The 13,703-nt window shown below is 48.4% G+C and overlaps 1 protein-coding gene across 4 annotated transcripts in view; it reads right to left on the reverse strand.

The window, feature by feature from the left end:
- Nucleotides 1–13,703, reverse strand: part of LOC8032497 (protein naked cuticle homolog 1) — a 48,225-nt gene that overhangs the window by 12,775 nt on the left and 21,747 nt on the right. For all 4 annotated transcript variants that reach the window (XM_029989778.3, XM_029989777.3, XM_040499182.1 and 1 more), the window contains one exon: nt 2,366–2,444. In XM_029989778.3, the coding sequence (XP_029845638.2) occupies nt 2,366–2,444 (79 nt within the window). The remainder of the gene's footprint in view (nt 1–2,365; nt 2,445–13,703) is intronic.

Raw genomic sequence — 13,703 nt, forward strand, 5'->3', positions numbered from 1 at the left:
TGCTTTGGGCATTTCTCGCAAGTCGAAATGTCGAAGTTGTTGTGCGCCAAATGGTATGTGTAAATGTGTGAACTAGCTACTGATTGTGCGAAACTTTTGACTTTGCGATACCGATGCGCATAAAACGAAAAAATTAATCGCGCGAGCCATGCAAAGAGGTGCGACTTATACACCAACTTTTCCGCGAAAACGGCTCAATATACGGAAGTGTGACTTGTAGTCCGGAAAATATGGCATGTATTGTAAAACAAAAATCTCAAAAACAACTCTCAAAACCTTTATATAAAAAATAAAAAAAAAATTCAGCAGTGCAGCGGTTGATGTGTAGTATATGCTCGGGTAGCAAGCTTTTATCCATCAAATATTGTGGTTTGTCACGGAACTCAGTAAATTGTAATTGTTTATATTTTTCCTAATAGTCAAACAGGCGTTAGTTTCTCGCTCCTGAGGCGAGATAATTGTCAAACCACTTTGAAACTTTTGATTCTTTCGGTGACCTCCACAGTATCGGATGCGTTTTGGTTCTTGGGGGTTTCTGTTGTGCTGGCTGATTCACACGGCGTCACCAGAGCTTTTCGTGTGGTTGGGTTTTTCAGGCTAGTTCTTGTAGATGGGTTGATCTGTACGGGGGTCGATCAATCACTTCTTTTGAGGATTTGTGTAATCTTTCAATCCTGGCCGTTGTTGTAGCATTTGCTTGTTCACTGGTGGTTCAAGTGACCCACACAATATTTTTATTTTGTTCGAGGAAGGCGGTGGCTCTTTCAAGATCTTCAGCCTTGTGGGCCTGCAATGTTTGTATATAAGCACTAGGTTTTGGTGGGACGTCACAGTGGCACTGGCCGGCACACCGCTCGGCTGCTCGCTGGTCCCGTCGTGAGTTTTGATTCCTTTTCGTTGCAAGCGTTTTAAGGGCCGAAGCCCTAGTTCTTGCCATCTAGGCATGTTGCCTTCAGTGGCATAGTTGCCCTAGGGCGTGCTTTGCCTTCGGGCGTGCTTTTGCCTTCAGGCTTGTTTCTAACTTCGGACGTGTGCTTTCCCACTTAGGGAGCATGTGTGAGTGCTGTGTTAGCCCGCCTCGGTTTTTTATACTCTGCTCGCCTTGCTTGTCCTTCATTTGTATAACAAGTTGTTGTTTCATGAATGCCTCTTGCTACCCCTCCAGCCTTCCCCATTGCATTCTCAACGACTGGTTCATGCAATGGGTGCATGACCGTTCTAATGCATTTCGAGTAAGGAACTTGGCCACTCCTGCTTTTACAATCTTTGAGTGACAGCTGTGTGTTGAGAGTACTGGTTGCCATTTGCTTCCCATACTCCCAACACAACCCGTTCCCTACATTAATGCGGAGGTCTAAAAACTGCATGGCATTCTCCTCTGGTTTCTCTACAGTGAACCGTAGCTCCGTGGCAGCTGGTCTTATTACATTTTGTATAGAGTCCGACAAGCCGTCCTGGAATGTGCACACGATGATGTCGTCCACATACCTTCTAACAAAGCCTACATCACGTGACAACCGCATTCATCTTATCAAACACGACTCTATCCAAGTTGTTGAGGTACATTTCGGCCAAAAGTGGTGCAACCAAAGAGCCAATGCATAATCCTTGCTTCTGGACATTCTTTCATTCATTATATTCAAGAACCGTTGATTGGAGCTAGTGATCCAAAATGGCAAGAAAACCTGACACAGACACCCCCGTCTCCGACTGAAACTTGACTAGCTTTAACCCCAACACCTCTTTGACAGCACTCTGCTTTCAACCATCATGTTTAAGATCAGTTATTTTACCATAATGCCCATGTTTCAAAGAAAAAAAGCATGTTTGTTTTCCTTTTACAATCAAATTCCATATGAACTCTTCACGCAATGCAAAAATATGCCCAAAGCTTTTTTTTCTTTTCTTTAAAATACAATCAGGAGCTTTCTTTTCTTTTTTTTCCCTCTTTAAAATGGACAGCAGTGGACGCTACAAGTCATGGCGGAGCCAATCCAACGCTGAGGGTGTGTCACGTGACATTGCACACTGTGCACCTTTGTGCTAGCCAGAAGCTCACATGGCGCACTCTCAGCCCTGGATCAGACGGCCTTCTAGGCACAGCATCAAAAATAGAGCCCACTGCCCTCAATCGTCTCTGATCCAGCCAGCAGTGTGCAGCCTTCAGCAGCAGCGGGTATGTGTCACAGGAGCAAATGCACAACAAGCTCAAGAAAGAATACTGAAAATGCCAAGAAAGAGAGGCAAGAATGAAGGACAAACATTGCACTGCTTGTCTTCTTTTTAGAGCTCGTTCCCTGGCGCTTTGTATTCTTGTGACGTACCAACTAGCCCATCTTTCCATCTTACTGAAGCTCAAACTTACCGTGAAGAGGGCATTTCTCCTCTTCGAAGCTTTCACTTGGTTTGCAGCTCTCGTCATCGCACAGCGACAGGGACAGCTCCTGCAAGATAAACACCTGTTCTTACTACTCTTGCAGAGCTCGCAAAACTCACAGATATTAAAATGTCAACAAAAACGGGCACTGACTGGCAACAGAAAGAATAAAACCAACTCGGAACGAGGGGTGACGATCATCTGTAAGATTAGTTAACAGTTAATAATAACGGGCACTTAAGCGGGTTTCACCCACAATTTATTTGCAGCCTTTCCTCATAACTGGTGTTGATTTTTTCCGGAACTAGCAAGCTACTCCCAGCTGTGCATGCAGCTCCAGCGCTCAGGATTGGCTCAGGCCACAGGCTGTTCACTCCGATTTAGGCGAGCAAGCTTTTGTTTGAATTTAAAACAAAGGCGAGCTGGATATCCCTCTGTCTATCCTGCACGTTACAAATGTAAGTGCGCAGACTACGTAACACTGAGAAATTTGGCACACTTTTTGTGCCTCCATATCGTGCGAGTGCGTCTTCGTATGGCTGCAGTCTCGCTTTGCATCTCGCTCCCGCCTTTTTTTATCCAAGTTTTATGAGTTCGTTGTTTACCTTAGATTTTCTCTTTGGTTTTTGTATAACGAGCCGGTTAACTGAGTTAACTACGGAACAATCAGGATGTTTAAATAAAAGGTTGTGAATGCAAGCATTGCCTCCTTGATGTTTCTAGACCGTAAAGGTTCTGGCTCAATTGTATGAGTTACACGCATTTTCCAATCAACTGCAACTTTTATGACATAGCATACAGCTCCTTTGTCTATATAAAACACGTGAAATAAGTCATGAAAAGCAGCGGTGTCGCATTCTGTAATGCTGGGCATAACCAAGCAAATGTTATGTGTGGCCTGATAGTTGATGTACTTTTATAGGTTTTTTGTTGTTGTTTTTTTGTGTGCATTCTATATCATTAAAAAGGTCATAAAAGAACAGCAGCCGAGTGCATGACATTTGTTATCGGAAAATATGTGTGCAACAACAACGCTGCCTGCAAGCAAGTTTTTTTTTGTTTTTTTTTTTTTTTAATGCTTCTTAGTTTGGACTAGGAAGCTCAAAAGTTCTGAGACGTGAGAATAACGAGAAAAGTTTTTTTGACAGGGTACGTCAAAATGTTTTTGAAAATATTTTCACGTCTTCAGGAAGTGGCGTCACGGACGTCAAAATAATATGCAAAATTATTTTGAAAGGGGACGTCGAAATAGTCACTACCAAACTGCAACAACGAATGCTCTGGCTTGGGGCATTTGGTGCTGGTGTCGCCATCTCGTTGAACCTATTGAAAATAAATTAGCGAAAACTGCCCTGTCAAATTTATTTACACAAATATGTAAATACCACGACATTTAGTTTACCCGTCAGGGTCTTAAAATTAAGATAGGAGACGTCTCTAGTACGTACTACCATTCATTTTGTCGCATTTATCTTCTAAGCAATTTCAATTTCAAAATTGCCTCAAAATGCGCTATAAACAGTCAAAATGGTCATATTTCTGGATTTTATTAAACGTCTCAAGCACCCTCAAAGGAAAATCCAAGGGACGGACGACATTCATTACACCTTCATAATGAATCTAAAAAAGAACCAATACTCTGGTGCATTCCTGAAACTCAGGTTTGTGTAGCGAAAAAGCGGAAAAAAGCGTGGGAAGAAGCGGTGAGCTACAGCCTATTCAACTATGCAGCGAAAACTGGCACGGCCTCGCAGCCGAAATGTGAAACAGAGGAAAGGAAAATTAATGCATAATGTCCAACTTGCAAAGAGCATGGAGCAACCCTCAGCATGCTACCGGAAATTACTCTCCCAACCACGTACATTCCAGGTCAAGAGGTATTGGTTGATTACATACCAAGTATAATCGAACGTAGTCACTCTGAACAAGTGAAGAAATTTTCCAGGTAGAGTTTGCTGATCAATAATAAACTGAAGAATGCATTTTTTGCAGCGAACAGCGGCCTTGATCACAGTATTTGCTATCTGCAAACATATTTTTACAAGATGAAGACCATGAAAATCAAACGTGGGTCGGGCGAGTTGGTTGATCATCTTCAAAAGTGGGAACAGCGCAAAAAAGTTAACAAATAAACGCTCATTCGGCAATGTCCACAGTCGTGCACAGCGATCTTTCCGAGTGGCCCGGCGGCGGCTCAAAAGCGGAAGTGCAGTGCGCCACCAAACGGCACGTGTTACACGTAGCGGTCCCGCTCACCCGCGGCCCGGTGGCACACAGGAAGCCTCTTACGGCCCCTTTGTGACCGCAACACCTACAGGCCGCAGCCGAGGGCAAGCCAGCTGAGGAAATAGCCCACCCATTGGCGGCAGCCGACTTGGCCAGACTACACGGACCCCCTGCGAACGGGGAGGGCCATTTTTCAAGAGGGAAAGCAAGGAGCCGCCGCGGCCAGGGAAGAAAAGCCGGCTGCGAAGTGCCCCAATCAATGCATCATGCGCGCTCCAGGAACGCGCCTGTCAGGACACCATCTTAGCACCGTCGGCGCCGCTGCACCGCGCACAGCAGCAGCGGTCGCCAAGTCACAGCCCCGAAGTGATGGCCCCTCAAAGAAACACGAAGGCCCGCAATGAAGTTGTGAGCACGCATAAAAACAAAAGAAAACCGCCGCAGCCTTTCGAATCAAACGTTCCTATGCAGCCGGTACAGCCCGCTGTTCCACCTGTAAAGTTGTGGGGTGAAGTTTTGTCCCACCTGCCCTAAACTGAGCTCAACGAGCCCTGCGTGAATAACAGTTTGATCATTCGATCCGCATATTTTATATTCGCACCCGAACAACATCTGTCATGTTTTAAATTATTGTATCCGCATCCGGATACTTTCTATCCGCATCCGATCCGTATCCGCACCGCTAAATTCGGAAGAGCATCCGACCCGCAATCCTCACATTTATTTTACACCATAAATCAAGCGTGAAAGAAAAAGAAAATATATATGGATGGATGGTGGTACCTTATTTGCGGCGAGAAGTTTGGGTATCGCCGCCTGGTGGAATTTTCTCGCAATCCAGAGTGAGGATACAACTTCCTCCGCTGGTGCAAGCGGGTCCATATCACAAGAGCGAATGACATTTTAGCGAACGGCGACATTTGAGCGAATGGTCGTTTTAGCGAATAACGGGGGCGCGCGTTAACCCATCCGTCGAGCTGCGCTTTACGCCGCTTCGCGGCGACAGTCTGCGGCAACTCATTACAAAAATATGAACTCACTTGGCCCACCCGAAAACGCCGCTTCGCGGCGTCCGACTATTCGCTAAAGTGTCATTCGATGAAACGTGGGCGTTCGCTAAAACGTCATTCGATCAAGTGAGTGCCTCCCACCTGACACTATAAGCAGGCAACGAGAATTAGTGATAGGATTGATTTAAATGTGGTTCTTGCCTGCACTAAAAGCATGAACTGCTGTATTTGTAGCACTACAAATACAGCAGTTTGGGCTTTTAGTGCAAGCAAGAACCAGATGTAAATGAATCCTGTCGCTAATTCTTGTTACATGCTACAGGATATCCCAAGGATGTCTTGGTAAACGAGCCAAAAGGGGCACATCTTTGTAACTTTTCCGCAAGAGAGGCGACCGCAAAGCGTGAGTCGGGTCTCCGGTCGACCAAGGCTGACGCACGGCACGCGGTCTTCTCCGGAGAGCTGCCACCAGTCGTCTGCGGTGCGTCCCGCCATCGGGCCGTCGTCGAGAGTCGTCGTGAGCGGCCTCGTGAAGAACGGGGCAGTCGCCGCGGCCGTCGTGCCCGGCCCGCGGCCCAAATTACAGAGCGTCCACCAAATTAAGCTCTTCCCCGTGTATTACAGCGAGGACAACAAAGGCGCAAGTTGAAAGCGGCCCCGGAGATGCTCTTGAAATGCGGCTCCTCCTCTCTTGCCCCGCAGGGGAGGGACGGGCGAGCGGAGGGCGCCCGTCAGCAACAACGGGCCCTTTCATCGTGCTCGACGCCTCGGCGCAGGTTCCTCCTAGTTGTGTCTCCCCCGGGCCCGAAAGGCTCCCGTCTCGCGCCCGGCGCCATGTTGGCCCGGCTCGATCGCGCCAAACGCCCCCCCCAGGGACGTTCGGCAAAGCAGCGTAGGCCCGCCGGAGACGCTTTGACCCGAACTTCAACGGCTGGAACGACATCGCGAGAGGCCAACACCAATCCACGCGTTGCCTCGATACCAGCCAAGCGGCGTCTATGTAGCAGCAGGTTGCCCAATCTCTCTGGGAGGACCCGGAGAGATTGGGATGGAAGCGATGGAGGCACCACGTTGAAGGCGCTGAACACCTCATTTTTCTTTTTGACATTTCTGGACACAAAGTACCTCGCATCACCCGAAATCCCGAAGCTACCACGCCACGCCACGCCACGCCCCCCCCCCCCCCCCCCCCCTCTCCCCATAGACCCGACTTGCATGCACATCCCGCGTCAACAGAAATCCGACGGAGTGAAACGACCCAAAAATTGAACAAAAAAAAATGTTTTGTCCACTTTTATATCACGTTTATTGCTACACGAAGCGAGGCGAATAAAGTTGCTAATGACGCTACACGATGCGCGCCACTTCCAAAGCCACCCCGGTCGTCGCTGCAAGCCAGCTGGGAAGCCCAAAGCAGAAAGAGCGGCGAAGAAGCGCGCCAAAGGGGGGCCCTGCGCGGCCCCTCGTGCCGGCACGCCCGCGGGGCAGCATCTCGCCGGCGCAAGGCTCCGACGCGCGCGAGGCCAGAGGCGAGCTTCAAAGGCGGGCCGCCACGCATTTCACGGAAGCCCTCGAAGGGCTTTCGAAGCGGCCGCTCAAGGCCTCCTCTTGCGCCGCCGAAATGCCGCCGGCTCACGCTCGCTGCCTTTGGAGCTCCGACGCCGCACGGGCTGGAAGGGCGAGCGACCCGCGCTTAGCTGCCACGTTGCCGAGTCACGCGAGGAGGCCCACATCTTCGGATTCATCGTCGCGTCCCATTAGGGCCCAGGACGGCGCCGTCGCCCCCGGAGGGGACGTCACGACGACTCGTCGGGTTCCGATGCCCGCGGGAGCAACGGCTCGCTCCGCCGACAATGGGGGCAGCGTCAGGGACACGCCGCGTCGTCGCCTGCTGCTAGCGGGAAACCCATACGCGCGTGCGAATCGACAGAGCCAGCTTCCACGTTCCAGAATGTTGGTGAAAAGAGAAACTGGAGACGAGACTTCGCCTATGAAGCTGGTGCAGCAACTTCGGCTTCTGGCACTCGACAATAGGATGACCTGTCTGTCGGTTTCGGGACTGTTCATGGAATGACAATTTTTTAAAAAAAATCTGTTAAGCGTTAAGCGAAGAAGAAAACAAGTGCGGATTAATTTTACGTTGCCAGCGTTACTCGTTCGGCAGCTCAATTTCCGAAAAGCAGGTACGGCAACGTCCCGAAATCATGCTCATAATCCCACATGAGTGCAAGGAGATCTCGTGACCCCTCGAAACGGATTGATTCGAGGGGAAGACCTGCCCAGCTGCAATTCTTGCAAATGAACATCCGGTCGCGGGTAACGCCACTCCCTTGCGCCTTTAAACGGACCGAAGCGAGCCCCACGAGTCATGTCGGAGGTGCTGTGCTACGATTTGGCCCGTTGCGTCCGCAGTGGTCAATTTCAGTTTGAAGCGGGCTACTTTTGCCAACTCCAGAGGCCGCGATGCAGCTACAAACGTGGTGCAAAAATTAAGGCTGAAGAAAGCACGGGAGCGCGGGATTCCGGTTTTCATTGCGGGAGCATTCATTCAGAACGACCTGCAAGCGCTAGACGCTTCACGCATCGTTCCTCAAAAGGCTGATTAGAAAGCTCATGCGTATATGCGAGATGCGGGCGGCTGCAATACACACGCGTCGACGCCGTCCCGTAGAAAAGGCGCCATTCCCGGGCTGCCAAGTGCACGGTTGATGTCGTTTTCTAGCTCCCGGCGCGCTTTGTTGCCGTTCGATTTCTGTCACGCAAGGCAAGTAACAATCTCTGTGATGTTACAGTAATTCTGCCAAGGGAGAGTAGATTTCATGAAACGAGGCGATCACAGCATTTCGTGTCGCTTGACGACTGGCAAGGCGGTGGAGTTTTAGCAAATTTAAATGTCTTATTTGTCCGCTGTTTCGCGGCTTCGATAATCGCTCGTATACCACCGCGGAGAAGCACGTTTTCAGGCGCGAGCCCGAAGCGATTTCGAGTCCGCAATAAACGAAACTCGAACTACTTCCAGTCTATCCGAGTCAAAAGCAGTCCACCTGTACGTAAAGGCCCGTTCACACTCTTGCGACCGAGTACGACTGAGAGAGACGAGATCTCTTACAACTTCTTAAATGTTTCTAGAATGAGGGGACACACTGACATTGTGGCGCCATCTAAGCGGTGACCCTAGAACTGCATTTCACAAAAGCGAAGGTTTTGCGGGATTTCCGAGGTCAAATGTGCGTAATACCCATAGAAATGCTCGTTTATAACATTGACAAAAGTTTTTCGAGCCAAAAAAGAAAAAATATTGCGCGAGAAATAAAAAAAAAATATGCCGGACCGCCGAGTTTACACTGCTTCCCAATAGATGGCGCCAGTGTGTTCTCTGGTTTAAGAAGTTTTAAGGAACCCAGGTTTAAGAGGTCGCAAGCAGTCGCAAGAGTGTGAACGGGCCTTAAGGCATATGCTACCAAACCGCAACCTGCCTTTCAATTTAAAACACGTTTTTTTTTTTTTTTTTTTTTTTTTTTTTTTGGGGGGGGGGGGGGGGGGGGGGGAAGGGGGGGACGTGCCCGTGTGACCGGCAGGGAGGCGGGGGAGGGAAATTGGGGAGGGAGCCGCGAGCCGCACTGTAAAATGAGGAGAGCCGCATGCGGCTCGCGAGACGCAGCTTGGCCACCCCTGGTCCAGAGTAAAATTTTCGATTTGCCTAAATGTGAGAATGCGACGCAAGCGGTCGACCGGTCGTGTCCGCTTGCGCCGCCTCGGCAAGAGGGGTATCGTGTGCCGACCTTCGCGAACCGTTCGCCGAGGACACGACCGGCTTTAGGAGCCGAGAAACATTCGCGCGTCACCAACAGCCGCCGATCGCTGCCCACCTTGCTGGGTCTCCCAGATCGTGTGAGACGCGCACCTCCCGAAGGAGTGCCAATGTCGTCCTGTACTGAAAATCGCAGTCGCGAGAAAGCCAACGACGTCGCGCTCACGACAACCGCCCAATAGTAGCGCAAAACCATCGTCGCCAGAAATCTGACTATCGATAGTCGACTATCGGAAAATTGTCGTTAATCGACTATCGGAAAACAATCGATAGTCAACTGTCGTAAACCTATCGATAGTACTGTCGACAGTTTACTATCGATAGTTTTGCGACACTAGTAGTTTGCGTCAATCCCTATTCTATCTTTCACGCTTTATTATTATTATTATTTTTTTTTTTTTAATGGGACACTCAACTAGCCCAAACACTTACCATCCCAACTTTGATTTAGCTTCCAGAGATGACGAAGACGGGAGTAGTTTGGGCGAAGAGAGGAGGAAGGGAGGCGGAGCGGCGGTGCGGCAACTGTGTTCGCTCTAGTGATGCAAAACTATCGATAGCACTATCGATAGTATCGATAGCCGCCAGAAATCTGACTATCGATAGTAAAAAAAAAACTATCGATAGTACTATCGATATTCGACTATCGAAAAACTAACGATAGTACTATTGATATATACTGTCGAAAAATTATCAATAGTACTATCGATAGTCGACTATCGAAAAGCTATATATACCATCGATAGTCGACTATCGATAGCTCTGCGACACTATCAATGGTTTTGGAAAAACTATAGATAGTATCGATAGTCAATTTATCGATAGTTTTGAATCACCACCGCCCAAGCGGTCGCAGCCTGAGAGCCGCCATTTTCGAACAGCGCTCGCCTAGGCTTTAACCAACTTTTCCTGCATCGCAAATCCGCGCACGCAAAGCGCGGTTACCGTTCGGCGGCGCATGCATGCGCAGCGGCGACGACGCTATTCCTTGCGTACGCCTTTTGATTACGCCTTTCTAAAACGTTCTCTCTCTCTCTTCTTGTTCAGCGGGAGGACATGCAATTACATTTCTCTTCCACTCGAAAAGACGCACGCAATCTAGGGCGAAGGAATGACTCGTCGTAAACACCGGGCGAGTATTCATAAAGAAACAGACAAATAGAGGTTCTCTTATTCTCTCGATGAGCGAACATTAAGCGCAAGTTCTCGTGTCATTAAGTTTTACAATTGCTCGCGAGTAGTCGGGACCACGTATCGCCGACTTTACGACGTAGCCGCGGGCAAGACACGGCCGTAACTTGTACGAAACAAAGGAAGCGCCCGCACTAAAGCTCGAACAATGAATATGCATACACACACTCGAACCATGAGCATCTATAGTGCAACTATAGTATACAAGAAATGCCAACTGTCGGAGTTGCTAGGTGATCGACGTTTCGAACGGCAGAAAAGGCTCGGCGATTGAAGCTCGAAAAGTAACTTTCATAGTGCACATCTTTTCACGGTTTATCGTTGCGCTACACCGTTTCGCATCAAGTCTGGCCGCGGCCAACGCCACGATTTGTTGGAGCCAAATGTGGATGGAACACCCACATATTAGCGACTCTTTCGACGTCCTACCCAGTCACGTCGTATCGACAATTTTCAATTGATTTTCTATAGACGATATAAATGGTATAGAATTTCTCGATCGTCACGTCTCAATAGACTTTCTGTCAGCATATTCATACATAATTTCTATAGACTCGATAGAATGAGATGCAGTGCGAAGAAGCAACATCACACACAATTAAAACCTCCTCGCCGAGGCTGTTTTTTTTTTTTTTTTCGATTGAGTCAAATAATTATCGCTACTCGCAGTGCTTTAGAGTTGTCGAAAACAGTTTACCAACACTTAGAAAGCACATTTCTTATAAATGATTGTAGAAAAAAAAAAAAAAAGCAACATACTTGTAATTTTTTTCATCTTCTGGAACTCAATCCCAAAAGATGACTTTTTTTTTTTTCTTTTTTACTGTTCTTTGTTTAAATGATTGCCGTAGGGTAGTATATATGGCAGTGGAGAACACTACTGAATTACTAGTGTGTGTTACGAGTGCTCCGTGGCGTGTGTATTTGTGATGTCTGCGTATGTTCACGAGGCAAGCATGTTTCCATGCATGAATTGTAGCAAACCTAAAATTATTTTTCAGGATTTTTTTTTTTCGCGAAAACATTCTATATTGTCTATATTGTCAATAGAAAGGCGATAGAAACGTTCGAATTTCTACCTGTTTTTAATCTAGAAGATAGAAAGAGGGATACATTTTCTTTAGAATATTTATAACCCCTATACATTATTTACTGTGTAAATGTTGTAGAAAGTGGATACATATTTTTGTAGGGGCTAAGACAAGTGTGTGGGATCCTGGCGAAGACAGGCAGAGAAACTATTCTGCTTCCCGAGTGCTACTGCCCCGAGACTTGAACCGCCATGCGAGCTGTGTTGAACAGCGGAACTACGCTCCGCGTTTCAGCTCAGCTTGGGGCAGAGTCAAGGTTAAAGGCCCGTTCACACTCTTGCAACCGAGTACGACCGAGAGAGACAAGACCAGTTTTTAAGCCTTTTGCGACTTCTTAGTACAGGATACGCTGCAGTGGAGCTGGTCCTAAGAGATCGCAAGAGGCTTAAAAACCGGTCTGGTCTCTCTCGGTCTTACTCGGTCGCAAGTGTGTGAACGGGCCTTAAGGGCGCGAGGTTAAAGCTTAGGACGACACTGGTGCTGCGTGCTAGACGCTTTCAAAATTTGAAGCTCGCACAGTCGCACTCCTACTTTCTCCCAAACCTCGTTTTAGACTCCGTGCCATCATAGCCAATCCGCGTGTCGCTACACCCATTTCGAGGGTCACGTGACATTCCCGCGGCACAGGGTTGCCTGGTTTGTACCGTCCTCTGCGGTCCATCGCAAGTAGAGTGAGCGCGAGAGAAGCGCCACGTGACCCTCCGTTTCATCCATAGTGTACAACGCTGTCGAAGCCGGTGGCAAGAGTGTGTGACTTCGTCCAACTTTTCCACTGTAGGTACACGCTCGCGTGCACCTGAAACGCTGTAGATAAGCCACGCACTCGCACCAGCACCTTTGGCAGCGTTGTAACCAATGTCTAAACAAAAGCACGTATCCGCACTAAACTCTGTCGCGCGTAGCAGAAGCTTCAAAAGCGACTCCAGTCTTTCAGTGGCCCTGCTAAGCATGCGCGCTCGCAGGGGAAGAGGTTCGAAGCGTTCGTACTACATGTTGCCCCGAGCATGATCGTGCATGATGGAAAAATCACATCAGAATCTCAAAACTAACTCCTAAAAAAAAAACAAAAAAACGATAACTCTATAATTGATTTTTCCTACCTACGGCGCCCGTATGCTATCCACGCACCGTTGGACTGGCGCAACAACCGACAGATCGCGGCAGCGGCCTCGGCGTAATAAAGTCCCTGAATAAAAGCTTCCTATAAGTAGCGACATTCTTTGAAGCGCCGACTGCGCGACGGTGCAGGTTTTAGGGAAGCGAATGGCGGCGCACAGCAGAGGTCTGAACTGAATGCCGCCATTTTGTTCCAGTGAATGTGCTCTGACATTTGTGTTGCTTGTCGTTACTTGGAAAAAAAAAAGTATCAAGGGACTTTACGGCGTAAGCTTACCGCCCAATCGGGCCAAGAGCAGACCATGCTTCTTAATCAAAAATGGCACGCGCTCAATAAAACATTAACTGGACACAAGACAAATAAAACCTATGGTTCGTCGAGTAATCTCAGCTACATGTCGCCTGCTTTTGGCGCGACCGGGCGGTTAGCTTGCGCCCGGGCCGCTGCAGCCATCTGTCGGGGTTTGCGCCAGTCAGAGGGTGCTTGGATGGCAGACGGGCGCCGTAGGTAGGGAAAATCGGTTATCTTTCTTTTACTTTTTACTCGGGTAAGTTTGTTCTCTGAAATGTTCATGCGATGCTTCCACCACCTTCGGTCACCTCTGTGGTAAGTCGATGCGCGGTAACGTTACCAAGCCGATTCATGCGGTCACTCTAAAGGCTTCGTCCGGATTCGTGGGCACGCTGTAGATAATGTCATATAACACCTGAGACTGTGGTGGAAGAAATTGGAAACTTTTTAGCAGAAGGAACAGACAGAGAAAGGTACGTCTCAAACTCAGCTAACTGGTTTATTTCTCGACCATCCTATATATACCCACGAAGCCCTACCCAACCATACTCTACGCAGAAATCTTCTTTGTTGAAAGCAGTTCCAAATG

The sequence above is a fragment of the Ixodes scapularis genome, unplaced genomic scaffold, assembly GCF_016920785.2.
Source record: "Ixodes scapularis isolate PalLabHiFi unplaced genomic scaffold, ASM1692078v2 PGA_scaffold9__187_contigs__length_104089568, whole genome shotgun sequence".
NCBI lineage: Eukaryota > Metazoa > Arthropoda > Arachnida > Ixodida > Ixodidae > Ixodes > Ixodes scapularis.